The 15,519-nt window shown below is 42.7% G+C and overlaps 1 protein-coding gene across 4 annotated transcripts in view; it reads right to left on the reverse strand.

The window, feature by feature from the left end:
* The window catches only part of MTUS2 (microtubule associated scaffold protein 2), a 679,146-nt gene that overhangs the window by 417,463 nt on the left and 246,164 nt on the right, over positions 1-15,519 (reverse strand). For all 4 annotated transcript variants that reach the window (XM_074387901.1, XM_039473210.2, XM_074387899.1 and 1 more), the window contains one exon: positions 10,192-10,432. In XM_074387901.1, the coding sequence (XP_074244002.1) occupies positions 10,192-10,432 (241 nt within the window). The remainder of the gene's footprint in view (positions 1-10,191; positions 10,433-15,519) is intronic.

Raw genomic sequence — 15,519 nt, forward strand, 5'->3', positions numbered from 1 at the left:
GACCTTCTTGGGAGCTAAGACAAATTTAGAGAGCTGAGCAAAATACAGGGGTAGAGGAAGTGGTGGGAAGAGTCCTGTGGGTCCTCTCAGATCCCAGGGAAGCCACTTCTGACTTTGTCTCTCAGGGGTTCTTGGGGAGGACTGCCAGCAGAATTGGGGAATAATCACAGGGAGAAGGAAACTTCCAGCTGATCTTTGCAACAATTTGCGAAGTTTCCTGGACAGAGTCTGGGGAGGAGGTGATCTGGGAGTACAGATAAGAGCACAGAAGCTGCTGCAGGTGGGGAGGCATGAAACGTGGAAGTCCTGCTTACTTTCTCAGCAGGGAGGCTTGTAGCCTGGGGCATGTCCCTCTCCTGCTGTTGGGGGCACCTGGTGGGAGAGACTGGCCTTGCTGGCTATGTGGGAACTGGGTAAGGCCTGTCACTCCCAGTTTTCCCTCAATCCCCTGGTGACCTGTGTGGCCCAGCAAACGTAGCCATAATCCCTCTGGCAACGTAACTCCATTGACCTGAGAACTACACCCTCATCCTTCACAGAAGCCACAGCAAGTCCCACACAAGGAGAATCTGAGCTCAGACATGCCTAAACCTGCCCCCACCTGACTGTCTTTGTCTACCTGCCCTGGTAGCTGCAGAAAAAGAACATAATCTCTTGGAAGCTCTGTGGCCTTGCCCACCACCTAAGAAACCAAATACTTATCCAGGTGACGTTAGAGCAAGCTTGTCCTCCCTACACTACTATAGCTGAGGCTCTCTTAAAAGCGCCACCTCCTGGCTGGAGGCCAATCAACACTAAGCCAGTGCACTAAACAAAACTACAACCAAGGACACTCTCAGAGTCCATTTCACTCTCCTGCTACCTCCACTGGAGCAGGTGCTAGTACCCACGGCTAAGAGAACCTGAAGACACATCACATCACAGGACACTTTGCAGACACTCCCCAGTACCAGCCTGGAGCCTGGTAGCTCAGCTGGGTAGCTAGACCCAGAAAAAAATATAACAATCACTACAGTTTGGCTCTCAGGAAGCCCCATCTCTAGGAGAAGGGAGGAGAATACTACATCAAGAGAGTATGCCATGGGACAAATGAATCTGAACAACAGCCCTTGAGCTCTAGATTTTCCTTCTGACATAGGCTACCCAAATAAGAAGGAACCAGAAAAACAACTCTGGTAATATGACAAAACAAGATTCTTCAACAGGCCCAGAAGATCACACTAGCTCACTAGCAATGGAGCCAAACCAAGAAGAAATCTGTGAATTGCCAGAAAAATAATTCAGAAGTTTGAGTATTAAGCCACACATGGAGACAACAGAGAAAGGTGAATGCCAACTTACAAAAACAAAAATAAAAAGGTTACAGAACACGAACAGAAAAATCTTCAGAGAAATAGCATAAATAAATAAAAATCAATCACCACTTCTGAAAATGAAGGACACACTTAGAGAAACTCAAAATACACTGCAAAGTGCCAACAATAGAATCAAACAAGCAGAAGAAAGAACTTCAGAGCTCAAAGACCACGCTTTTGAATTAACACAATCCAACAAAGACAAAGAAAAAAGAATTTTAAAAAATGAACAAAGCCTCCAAGAAGTTTGGAATTGAGAAAGAAAAGAAATCTGAAAGTTTGGAAAACATATTTGAGGAAATAATCATATTTGAGAAAAACTTTCCTGGCTTTGCTAGAGATCTAGATATCCAAATACAAGAAGCTCAAAGAACATCCAGGAAATTTATTTCAAAAACATTATTGCCTAGACACCTAGTCATCAAGTCATCTAAAGTGAAGACAAAGGAAAGAATCTTAAAATCTGTGAGGCAAAAGTATCAAGCAACTTATAAAGGAAAACCTATCAGATTAACAGCAGGCTTCTCAGCAGAAACCCTACAAGCCAGAAGGGACCGGGGTTGTACTTTAGCCTCCTTAAACAAAACAATTGTCAGCCAAGATTTTTGTATCCGGTGAAATTAAGTTTCATAAATGAAAGAAATACACAGTCTTTTTTAGACAAACAAAATGTTGAGAGAATTTACCACTATCAAGCCAGCACTACAACAGCTGCTAAAAAGAGTTATAAATCTTGAAACAAATCCTCAAAATAGAACCCCCTTAAAGCAAAATTTCACAGACAATAACACAATGCAAAAAAAAAAAAAAAAAAAAAAAAAAGATACTCAGGCAACAACTAGCTTGATGAGTAAAACAGTACCTCACATCTCAATACTGACGTTGAATGTAAATGGCCTAAATGTTCCACTTAAAAGAAAGAGAATGCCAGAATGGATAAGAATTCACCAACGACGTATCTGCTCTCTTCAAGAGACTCACCTACAAGACATAAGGATTCACATAAACTTAAGATAGAGGGGCAGAAAAGGATAATCCACACAAATGGACACCCAAGGTAAGCAGGAGTAGCTATTGTCATATCAGACAAAACAGACTTTAAAGCAGGCGTCCCCAAACTTTTTACACAGCGGGCCAGTTCACCGTCCCTCAGACCGTTGGAGGGCCGCCACATACTGTGCTCCTCTCACTGACCACCAATGAAAGAGGTGCCCGTTCCTGAAGTGTGGCGGGGGGGCCGGATAAATGGCTTTAGGGGGCCACATGCGGCCCGCGGGCCGTAGTTTGGGGATGCCTGCTTTAAAGCAAAAAAGTTTAAAAAGAGAAAGAGGAACATTATATAATGATAAAAGGACTAGTCCAATAGGAAAAATCACAGTCCTAAATATATATACACCTAGCACTGGAGCTCCCAAATTTATAAAACAATTCTACTGGACCTAAAAAGCAAGATAGATAGCAACACAATAATAGTGGGAGACTTCAGTACACAACTGACAGCTATGGACAGGTAATCAGGACAGAAAGTCAACAAAGTAATAATGCATTTAAATTATACCTTAGAGCAAATGGACTTAACAGATATTTACAGAACATTCTACCCAACAATTGCAGGATATATATTCATTAGCACATGAAACATTCTCCAAGATATACCATATGATAATCCACAAAAGAAGTCTCAACAAACTTCAGAAAATTGAAATTGTATCAGGTCCTCTCTCAGACCACAGTGGAATAAAACTGGAAATAAACTCCAAAAGGCCTCAGAACCATGCAAATACATAGAAATTAAGTAACCTGCTCTTGAATGATCATTGGGTCAATAGCAAAATCAAGATGGAAATTAAAAAGTTCCTAGAACTGAATGATAATAGTGACATATCCTATCAAACCCTTCAAGATACAGCAAAAGCAGAGCTAAGAGGAAAGAAAGATTAGAGCATTAAATGCCTGCATCAAAAAGTTGGAAAGAGGACAAATAGACAGTCTAAGGTCACACCTCAAGAAACTAGAGAAACAAGAACAAACCAAACCCAAACCCAGTGGAAGAAAAGAAATAATAAAGATCAGAACAGAACTAAACAAAATTGAGAGACAAAAATAATATAAAATATAAATAAAACAGAAAGCTGGTTATTTGAAAAGATAAACAAAATTAATAGGCCATTAGCAAGACTGAGAAAAGAAGAGGGAAGATCCAAATAAACTCCATTAGGAACAAAACAGGAGTTATTATGACTGATACCACAGAAATACAAAAGATCATTCCAGGCTACTAAGAACCTCTTTATATGCACAGAGTAGAAAACCTAAAGGAGACAGATAAATTCCTCAAAATATACAACCTTTCCAGATTAAACTAGGAAGAAATTGAAACTCCAAACAGACCAATAATAAGCAGCAAGACTGAAATGGTAATAAAAAAAAAAATTGCCAGCAAGAAAAGTCCAGAACCAGATGAGTTTACAGTTGAATTCTATGAGACATTCAAAGAAGAATTGGTATACCAATCCTATTGACACCATTTCAAAAGACAAAGAAAAAGGGAATTCTCCCGAAATCATTCCATGAAGCCAGTATTACCCCAATACTAAAACCAGGAAAGAACATAACAAAAAAAGAAAATTACAGACCAGTATCCCTGATGAACACAGATGAAAATCCTCAACAAAATACCAGCTAATGGAATCCAACAGCATACATAAAATGCAATACACCATGATCGAGTGGGTTTCATACTAGGGATGAAGGGATGGTTTAACATGTGCAAGTCAATAAATGTGATACATGACATAAACAGAATTAAAAACAAAAAGAACACGTTCATCTCAATAGACTCAGTAAAAATCATTTGACCAAATCCAGTATGCTTTTATGATTAAAACCCTCAGCAAAATCAGCGTAGAAAGGACCTTTTAAGATAATAAAATCCATCTATGACAAACAATCCCATAGCCAACATTATACTGAATGGGGGAAAGCCAAAAGCATTCCCTCTGAGAACTGGAACAAGCCAAGTATGTGCACTTTCACCACTTCTATTCAGCATAGTATTGGAAGTCCTAGCCAGAGCAATCAGACAAGAGAAGGAAATAAAGGACATCCAAATCAGTAAAGAGGAAATCAGACTGTCGCTGTTCACCAATGATATAACGGTGCACCTAGATAACCCTAAAGCCTAATGCTAAAAGTTCCTAGAACTGATCAATAAATTCAGCAAAATTTCAGGATACAAAATCAATAGCACTGGTATACACCAACAGCAACCAAGCTGAGAATCAAATCAAGAACTCAACCCCTTTCATAATAGCTACAAAATAAACAAAACACACTTAGTATATTGCACCTAACCGAGGAGGTGAAAGACCTCTACAAAGAAAACAAAATATTGCCAAAAAACATCACAGATGACACAAACAAATGGAAATACATGCCGCTTATGGACAGGCAGAATCAATATTGTGAAAATGACCACACTGCCAAAAGCAGTCTAGAATTCAATGCAACTGCCATCAAAATACCACCATCATTCTTCACATAACCAAAAAAAAAAAAAAAATTCTAAAATTCACATCGAACCAAAAGTAAAAAGAGTCTGCAAAACCAAAGTGAGACTAATCAAAAAGAACAAACCTGAAGACATCACATTACCTGACTTCAAACTATACTATAAGGCTATAGTCACCAAAACAGCATGGTACTGGTATAAAAATAGGCTCATAGACCAACGGAACAGAATAGATAACCCAAAAACAAAGCCAAATACCTACAGCCAATGGATCTTCAACAATGCAAACAAAAATATAAAGTGGAGAAAGGACGCCCTATTAAACAAATGGTGGTGGGTTAATTGGCAAGTCACATGCAGAAGAATGAAACTGGATCCTCATCTATCACATTATATAAAAATCAACTCAAGGTGGATCAAAGACTTAAATCTACGACCTGAAACCATAAAAATTATAGAAAATAACATCAAAAAAGCCCTTCCAGACATTGGCTTAGGCAAGGATTTTAGGACCACAAACCCAAAAGCAAATGCAATAAAAACAGAGATAAATTGCTGGGACTTAATTAAAATAAAAAGTAATAATCAGCAGAATAAACAGACAACCCACAGAACAGGAGAAACTCTTCACAAGCTATGCATCTGACAAAGGACTAATTCTGGAATCTACAAGGAACTCAAATTAGCAAGAAAAGAACAAATAATCCAATCCAAAAATGGGCTAAAGACATGAATAGACAATTCTCAATTCTCAAATATATGAACAGCCAACAAGCATATGCAAAAATGCTCATCACCCCTAATTAGCAGGGAGACGCAAATCAAAAATACAATGCGACACCACCTTACTCCTGCGTAAGTGGCCATAATCAAATAATTAAATAAAAAATAAATGTTGGTGTGGATGTGGTGAAAAGGGAACACTTGCATACTGCTGGTGGGAATGTAAACTAATATAAACCACTATCAAAAACAGTGTGATGACTCCTTAAAGAACTAAAAGGAGGGCCAGTTGAGGTGGTATACACCTGTAATCCCAGCACTTTGAAAGGCAGAGGCAAGTGGATCATGAGATCAGGAGTTCAAGACCAGCCTGGACAACATGGTGAAACCCCATCTCTACTAAAAACACAAAAAATTAGCTGGGTGTGGTGGCATGCATCGGTATTCGCAGCTACTCGGGAGGCTGAGGCAGAAGATTCCCTTGAACCCGGAAGGCAGAGGTTGCAGTGAGTCAATATCTTGCCACTGCACTTCAGCCTAGGCAACAAAGCAAGACTCCACCTCAAAAACAAAAGCAAAACAAAACAAAACTAAACTAAAATTAGAACTACCATTTGATCCAGGAATCCCACCACTGGGTAGCTACCCAGAGGAAAAGAAGTCAGTTTGTATACAAATTTCACAGGCATGTTTATAGCAGCAGAATTCACAATTACAAAAATATGAAATCAGCCCAAATACTCATCAATTAACAAGTGGATTAAAAAAGTGTGGTACAAATGTACTATGAAATACCAACTAGCATTAAAAAGGAATAAAATAATGGCATTCAGAGCAACCTGGATGAAGCTGGAGACCATTATTCTAAGCGAAGTAACTCAGGAGTGGAAAACTAATCATCGTATAGTCCCACTCATAAGTGGGAGCTAAGCTATGAGGATGCAAAGGGATAAGAATTATACAGTAGGCCAGGCACGGTGGCTCAAGCCTGTAATCCCAGCACTTTGGGAGGCCAAAGCGGGTGGATCACGAGGTTAAGAGATCAAGACCATCCTGGTCAACATGGTGAAACCCCGTCTCTACTAAAAATACAAAAAAAAAGTAGCTGGGCATGGTGGCGCGTGCCTGTAATCCCAGCTACTCAGGAGGCTGAGGCAGGAGAATTGCCTGAACCCAGGAGGCGGAGGTTGTGGTGAGCCGAGATCGCACCATTGCACTCCAGCCTGGGTAACAAGAGCGAAACTCCGTCTCAAAAAAAAAAAAAAAGAATTATACAGTGGACTTTGCGGACTTGGGGGAATGGGTGGGAGGTGAGTGACGGAGGAAAGAGTACACACTGGGGGCAGTGTACACTGCTTGGGTAATGGGTGCACTAAAGCCTCAGAAATCACCCACTAAAGAACTTATACCTGTAACCAAATATTCACTTTTCCCAAAAAACTTCCTCAATAATTTTAAATAAACAAAAGTGAAAAGAGAGAAATGACATTAGTGTTGAGAGACAGACATCTATTCATGGATGTACAAAGGCTGAAAATTATAGGAAATCCACATCAAATAAACATTCCATGTACTGAAACAAAACCTAACGACTCCACTTTCTTAAGAGCAAAATTCTAAGAAGTGACATTAATGTCCATCCTAGAAGAATGAAATACGCATCACCTTTACTGATATGAGTAAATTATTTATTTTTCCTTGAAAGATTTTCCAATCAGTGTTCATCTTCACACTGATCAAAGAGAGCACCCTTCTGTCAATGGGAATTGGTAGTTTTCAGGACCTGGCAGAAATTCTTTTACTTTTTTTTTTTTTTTTTGATATGGAGTCTCAATTTGTTGCCCAGTCTGGAGTTCAGTGGAGTGATATAGGCTCACTATAACCTCCTCCTCTTGGGTTCAAGTGATTCTCCTGCCTCAGCCTCCCTAGTAGCTGAAACTACAGGCACGTGCCACCATATCCGGCTAATTGTTTGTATTTTTAGTGGAGATGAGGTTTCACTGCATAAGACAAGATGGTTTCGATCTCCTGACCTCGTGATCCCTGCGTCTCAGCCTCCCAAACTGCTGGGATTACAGGTGTGAGCCACCAGTCCGGCCTCTACCCTCTACCTTTAAAACTCAGGCACAAAAGTAGAGGTAGCTGCTAGGCTCCTCTGCCCACAGCCAAGTGACTGACACCATCAGTGGGAAGGATGAAGGCTTGAGCTTTCCTGGTCCCCCAGATCATCTGGGTGCTGCTCTACCCCATGCAGCTGCGCCCCGTGACACCCCCGAGTCCTCGAGGAGCCTGCCTAGCCCGTGCGGTACCCTATGGCCAGCGGGTATCCAGCGCGTGATGCTTTGTGCGCTTTCTGGCGTCCTGAGGCCAACGGTCACGGTCACCAAGCTCTGCACACTTGGCACCGGCCACAGACCGGAAACTTGTGGAAGCCGAATTTCTAAGGAAAGGTCCCGACCGCTACACCACTGTCATGGGCAGCTATCTGAGCTGGTTCCTGGGCTGGCCCTGGGCCAGGCTGCCACCCCGAGACCAGAAGCCCCGGACCCTGAGCTCCGGAACCGTCCAACGTTCCCAGGTCCAGAACCCCTGCAAAGTCGTCCATGTCCACAGGCCACGCTGGGTCAGCACCCGGCCCCTCCCCAAGGCTCCTCCAGGCTGGGACCATGCCGGCATCCCAAGGTGCTTTCCCAATAGGCCACCGCTCCTGAGCTTCAGCGGACCGGACCCTTCCGACGCTCGTCTGGCCTACAAGAAGCGGTGGTTTTGGCATGCCCGGCACCCGCGGCCCGTCCGCAGCCTGGTGACCGTGAAAATCGCCCCACCGGAGCACGGAATGGAGCGTCGACAAGCCTCGCCTGCCCCGGAACTCCCAGATCCCTGTGCCAGGGAGACCGTGCTCAAGGCCCTCAGCCAGTGCAGCAAGGGAAAAAGGAAATTCACCGAGCCACTCTGGTTTGAGGCCAAGGACACCAAGGGGAGGAAGCAGAACCCACCCAGGCCTTCTGCCTTCAAGCCCGTCAGGAGACATGGAGAGGTCCCCGCCTTTGTGCCCAGGCCTGGGCCGCTGAGAAGCCTCCGCTCTCCCGCAGCAGTGTGCTCCCGCAGCCCGTCCTACCGCAGGAAGTACGCCGTCCAGAGCCCAGTCGCAGCGGCCACCGCGGGAGCTCTAGCAGCAGGTGCAGTAATGTCTCCGTGTCTTGGGCCTTCCTACCCCACAAGGAGCTGCCCTGGGGTGGGGACCATGCACCTCTGAGCACACCCAGACTGCAGCCCGGCTCAGAGTCAGGGGCCCTTCTCTTGAGCCTCCAGACTCCTTCACCCTACTGACCCCTGTTTCACCCCACAGGAGCCACTGAGCCCACCAGGGCACTGCCCACCGCTTCAGCTGACCACTCTGCCAGCCCCAGCCCCGCCTCTCCTTAGCCTGCGGAGCCCCCACTATAGAGACCTTGTTGCTCTCAAAACCCTTCCCTTTCCCCTATTCACCCACTTCTGCCTTCTTCCTGGAACAGGAGGCAGCCGTATAGTCCATTTTCACAGTTTGTATAGTAAATCTTTGTTCTTCTTTTAAATAATAGTGTCTTTATTATTTAAAAAAATAATAGAAATCAGTTGCATATCCTTAAGTAAGAAAAGAAGGAAAAATTTATGCCACACCTCACACTATATACAAAAATTAACTCAAACCTACAAATGCATGTCTTTAAGAAGAAAAGGGAACAATTTTTGTGACTTTGGTTTATGCAAAAATATATATGGAGAGAGCAAGAGAGAGAGAAAGAGATGGAGTCTTGCACTGTCACCCAGACTGCAGTGCAGTGGCGGGATCTCAGCTCACCACAACCTCCACCTCCTGGGTTCAAGCAATTCTGTCGCTTCAGCCGCCCGAGTAGCTGAGATTACAGATGTCTGCCACCACACCTGGCTAGTTTTCTGTGTTTTTAGTAAAGCCAGGGCTTCACATTGTTGGCCAGGCTGGTCTCAAACTCCTGACCTCAGAATCCACCTGCCTCAGCCTCCAAAAGTGCTGGGATTACAGGCGTGAGCCACCACGCCCGGCTCTTACCTGTCTTTCTAAACACACTTCTCCCCACCTCTCTATGTGGTAACTCCATTATTCTAGGTACTCATGCCAAAAACCCTGGAATCCTCTTCCAAGGCTTTTTCTCTTGCAGCCCATGACTAGTGAGTTGGGAACTTCTCTTGGCTCTACCTTCTCTCTGTCTCATCATCAGACAGTCCAGGGCCCTAAACGGTTATGACATTGACCCCTTAGGACCCATATCCTCCAAAATATTTACTCTCTGGCCCTTGACAGAAAACAACTTCTGATCCTTCTTTTGTAGGCAATATTAGAGAAGGAAGAAACTATGAGAAGCTTGATGGTAGTAACAAGGGCCATCAGTTTAAAGGTGACATGAAGGATGACAGCTGCACACAGATGAGTTTCACAGTCTGTATCTACAGACAGATGGAAGAATAGAAAAAAGCTCTCCTTAAAGGGTGAAAGGCATTCATATTTTAAACAATTATCACCATCTTACATGTTGACTATCTAAATGTACAGCAGGAAAAGGCAGAAGTTGTTGAATCAGTTACCTGAAGGATCGGAATTATAAAGACTGGCGGCTGTTGTTATGGGTCCTGGTGGGTGGATGGCGCTTGCTGAAGACCTCTGACTTGCAATCAGAATCCTGCTCTTTGCAGATGGTAAACGGGACATTGCACCCAATCCTAGCTGGGGCTTAAGGAGCATGGCTGACCGATAGAAAGTCGGAGGGACTTCATAGTGAGCATAGGTTGGGGAGCAAAACTCTTCTTTTCCAGGGTGTTCTGTAACCTGCGATAAATGAACAAAAACTCAGTCAGAGACCTTCACATCATAATGTGAGTTCTAAACAGGACCAGGAGACCAAGGCTGAACCAGTGACTACTCTGGTCCCACTGAGCGGCTTGATCGCAGGTCCCCTACCTTCCCTGGGCCACAGTGTCTTTATCTCCTGATTGACAACACACCTGGATGATCTCTCAGGTCTCTTCCAGTTCTACTATCCTATGAATCTACAGTTCACTGGGGTTAAAGAGAACTCACTGGATAAGATTTTTTTAAATTGCATTGTTATAAAATCACTGGAATTGGCATGAGTAGCCAAGCTATAAATGCCGTTAAAGCAAAGACAGCATTTAGCAAACGTTCACAAAATTACAAAAGTTTTATTATACCTTTGGGGGAAAAAAGCCATAATTTGTATGATAACCTAGTCTTAGACTGACTAAATAAACTGTGTCAATTTATATTAGGTCTTTACTGGGCTACTTAGGAAGTAAAAATTACAGTGTTAGTAAGGGAGGAAACGTTATTCAGAAAAATAGAGAAGTTAATGAAAAATGTGTTTTCAGACCTGTACTGTGCTTTTACATTGTCTGCCCTAGTGAGGCGATGCTCCCAGGAAGTTTTGAGCAAGTTTCATCAGAATGGAAGTTCTAAGGCACAATCTTGTCAACTGCTGACTTCATAGCACCAAAAACAATGTCGAGCACATAGCTAAAGTCAATACATATTATTAAACAATCATGTTTCCATTCTTTCCTAAGTTTAATAATAACGTAACATTACTGTACTTTCTCCTGTAGCTGGCAGTTTGGTCTAGATTACAACCTGTGAGTAGTACCTCTTATAGATGCAATTTTGTACTCACTGAGTCTGTTCATATTATCAGTGTTTTTTCATGTTAAACATGAAAATAAGAGAGAGAATTAAATAATCTATTTCCTTTAAGTTACAATAAAAAAAATAGTGCTAAGGGCTATGTATGAAAAGATATATCTGTTAATTAACTCTGTTCTAAATCACAGCACATTTTATGGAATCATAAGCATTTAACAATATTCTCTAACAGGGGCTATAAAAGCTTTGATCCAAGCTGTTGAAGAGATAAACCCTTAAACTGATGCTCATTTAATGTTGAACTAAATACAAAGTTCTCCTTCAAACTGACATTATAGAAACAAAAGATTAAGCCTTTAAAGTTTTATCATAATCACACTGTAAAATATGCATGATTGTGATCATAGATAGATTGTACTCGGCTACAGCAAATTGTATTCCCATGAAAGAACATTCTACATCTGCACTCATAAATTTTTTATCATTCTCTACTTATACTCACTATCAATCTCTGGTTTTTCTTATATATATGCTTTTTTCTATTTTAGTTTCTAAATTTTTGGGTGCCATTGCACATTGCTTTGAACAGGTGCTCTTATGAAGAAATTAGTATCATTTCCTAACTACATCTGTCAGGTTTTAGGATTGCAATATTCTGATCTTAGCAGTTACTCCATACTTTGAAAATGAACTGTTTTTAGGGCTTAAAATTCCCCACACTCTCACTCAGCAATAATCTTAAGGATTTCAGTAACTTCAATGCCTATTATTTGTTGGGTAATTTGTTTCTGGTGAGATCACAAATTCTTGTAAAGTGGGAGAACTATGCCTTTGATGCCTAGTCTGTGCATTTTTAATTAAACAAGGAAATCTAGAAAAAGCTTCATACTCTTTTCTTTCATCTTTACTGACAGAATACAGCAAGTGATGCTGCACTGTCATAAATACATAGAGATCAACCCCAAACATTGCCATTTCCCTCCCTCCTTCCCAATGGAGGGTTTTTAGAAAACTCACTTTAAAAGCAAACAAAAGAATCCTATGGTTTCAAACAAACTCGTCAAGTCAAGGCAGACAAACAAATACATTCTTACCAGACTGTCCCTCTTTCTATTAACCTCCCCTGTTCTCACTGGGATAGTGTACCGTGGAGACAGAGGGTACAGGTGGAGGCTTTGCAAAAAAGCCACTGGGAGCCGGGCGCGGTGGCTCAAGCCTGTAATCCCAGCACTTTGGGAGGCTGAGGCGGGTGGATCACGAGGTCGAGAGATCGAGACCATCCTGGTCAACATGGTGAAACCCCATCTCTACTAAAAAAAATACAAAAAATTAGCTGAGCATGGTGGCGCGTGCCTGTAATCCCAGCTACTCAGGAGGCTGAGGCAGGAGAATTGCCTGAACCCAGGAGGCGGAGGTTGCGGTGAGCCGAGATCGCGCCATTGCACTCCAGCCTGGGTAACAAGAGCGAAACTCCGTCTCAAAAAAAAAAAAAAAAAAAAAAAAAGCCACTGGGATGGTAATAGGGGAAGGGTGTCTGGGATGGTTACAATTTTATGTTTCAACATGGCTAGGTTGCAATACCCAAATATTTGGTCAAGCATTCTAGATGCTGCCATGAAAGTAATTCTTATTTTAGATTAATTAGATCTTGAATAAAGCAGCAGACCCTTCAGCATGCAGGTGAGCCTCATCTAATCAGTTACAGGCTTTTATAAAACAGACTAACTCCTTCTAAAGAAGAGGGGATTCTGCCAGCAGATCGCCTTCAGACCCAAGCTGCAGCACCAACTCTACCCTGTCTCCAGGCTGCTGTCCTGCCCTGCAGATTTTGACTTTCAAAATCTGCCTCTACAATCAATAAGCCAGTTTCTTAAAATCAATCTATCTATCTATCTACACACATAGTTATATATCTATATAATTATATGATGTAACCTCTCTATATATACACCTATATTTATATCTGCCAATATATATTATATATTTCAATATATATGTTTTATATACATAATAGAGAGACATAAGTATAGACATATAGACTCGTGTACATGACACACCACACACACACACACCTACCTATTAGTTCTATTTGTCTGGGGAGCCCTGATTGATGCAGGACCACTCAGAGACAAGTGGCAGCAGATGTGAGGAGGGAGAGCAGCCCTGGATCACACACCTGCATGCTGCATGCATGTTACCTCACTCCATCCTCTCAGCCCTGCCCCTTTCGGCCCAACTCCCCTTACCAAAAATAAGAATGGATCCCAGGTTGTTGGAGGGAGAGCCAGTAGCAGAGGGCACCTGTTTAGCTGAACATATTTAATACCTGGACATAACTAGATCCCAGGTGATCTTAGAAACCACTTTTGTAAGTTTTAAATGCCTGTGCTGTTCCTGCCAACTGGGAAAAGAGTTTCTCTCTCAGAAGAGTGCCTACTCTTGATTTCTCCACTTCCAGCCATGCTATCTAACCAGCAGGGATCTGCTGATAATGATGGAAGGGTCTGAAGCTGGTTTAGGTTTTGATTTTCAAGAGGTCCTCATTTTATTTTTAAAAAAATCAGGCTTCTATAACTGAAAAATACTTCTGTTGCAACACATTATCAAAAAAGTGTTCTTTTCCAAGAGACCAGACTGAAGGCACGCCATGATGAGCTTGGGACACACTGGCAGAAGGCAGCTTTTTTTTTTTTTTTTAATCTCCCTGCACTGAGCTCAAACACAAGAGGGGACTTACTGGGTTATATCATGTCATAGCTATAGCAGATGGCCAAGGACCAGCCTGTTCCCTACTTCTGAGTAAAGAAAGTTACCATAGAAAGGAGCCCAGCACAACAACTGGGTATCATTCCTGCAGCCTGAGAATAGGCTTAGGTCTCTCAGATGCTCTGATTATGGCAGAAAATGGCCCCCAGATACAAAGAGGGAAACCAAAATTTCAAACAAACTTGTAAAGTGGAGGCACAACAACAAATAAACTCTTTGAAGACTTTGGGATGTTCAAGGCGTGAGGCTACGATGCTCTCTACACACCAGTGGGGTCTCTGTGAACCACTCAGAACCGCCAAAGCCACACAATGTCCATACAATACCATTTCCTTGAGTCTTGAGGTGGTGTCTAGATAATGAAGAACCATCAGCCAAATCAATCTCTTTTCCTTATAATTTACCCAGTCTCAAGTATTCTTTTATAGCAACACATACAGAATAAGGCAGGTCTCTTCATGGGACCTCTCCAGTGATTCCCTGCCTTATAGAAGAGCACAGCTTCAGAGCCTGACCCTGCGCCTTAGAGGCCCAAGTGGATGAGTGTTTAGAAATTTGAGAATGACTCACTGTAACCAAACTCAGAGACTGATGTGTAAAACCAGAAGGGCAATTTGTTCACTTTTAATGGGAGCCCACTGCCTAAAGCCAGACTCAAGTGTCCTCTGGCCAAAACATGCTCTCATTGCAGGGCACAGGGTAAGAAGCCACTTCTCAACAAGAGACCATGCAGCCCCACACAGCAAGACAAACCCCTGCCAAGCTGACTGGATCCCTGAACTCTCCAGTCAGAATCCTCTCTCTAGAGATGTGCGGTAGGAAGCCAGTTACAGTCAGAGGCCTGGTGGCAGGTGCAGGGTCAGAACAGAGGGAGCAAGCTATGTGATTTGGTTGCTAAGGACCTGCCGCAAGGCAGCACAGCTGGTTGGCTTGTTGGGACACCTAGTCAGTGATTGCCCAGGTCAATGTCTGCTGCCGAGAATGGATTCAGTGCTACATCTGACAATTTCTGCTGTGATTGATACATTCTTAAATATGCCAATACATCTAACCAAGCTAGAGTCCAACTTTGCACTCAATCACCCTATCTCCAGAAACCCTTGGTACACTTCTGTTTGGTTCCAACACGCATGGCGTTCATGATTCACTTATCATTCTACATTTTTTGAGCACATACTTATAACAAGCAGCATTCCAAACTCTGGGAACACAACAGGGAACAAAATATTGAAAACAATCCCTTCCCTCATGGAGTTTACATTCTAGTCAATGCAGAGAAACTAAAAAAGTGTTTATGGCAGGTGGAGGTAGGTGCTAGGAAGAAATAAACCAGAGAAAGGGGATTCAGAGGGAAGATGGGTGGCCTTCCCCAGGAGATATCATTGGAGTACAGACCTAAAACAGGCAAGGGAGAAGGCCGGGCACAGTGGCTCACGCCTGTAATCCCAGCACTTTGGGAGGCTGAGGTGGGCAGACCACAAGGTCAAGAGATT

This window comes from Saimiri boliviensis, chromosome 16 (genome assembly GCF_048565385.1).
Source record: "Saimiri boliviensis isolate mSaiBol1 chromosome 16, mSaiBol1.pri, whole genome shotgun sequence".
NCBI classification, from domain to species: domain Eukaryota; kingdom Metazoa; phylum Chordata; class Mammalia; order Primates; family Cebidae; genus Saimiri; species Saimiri boliviensis.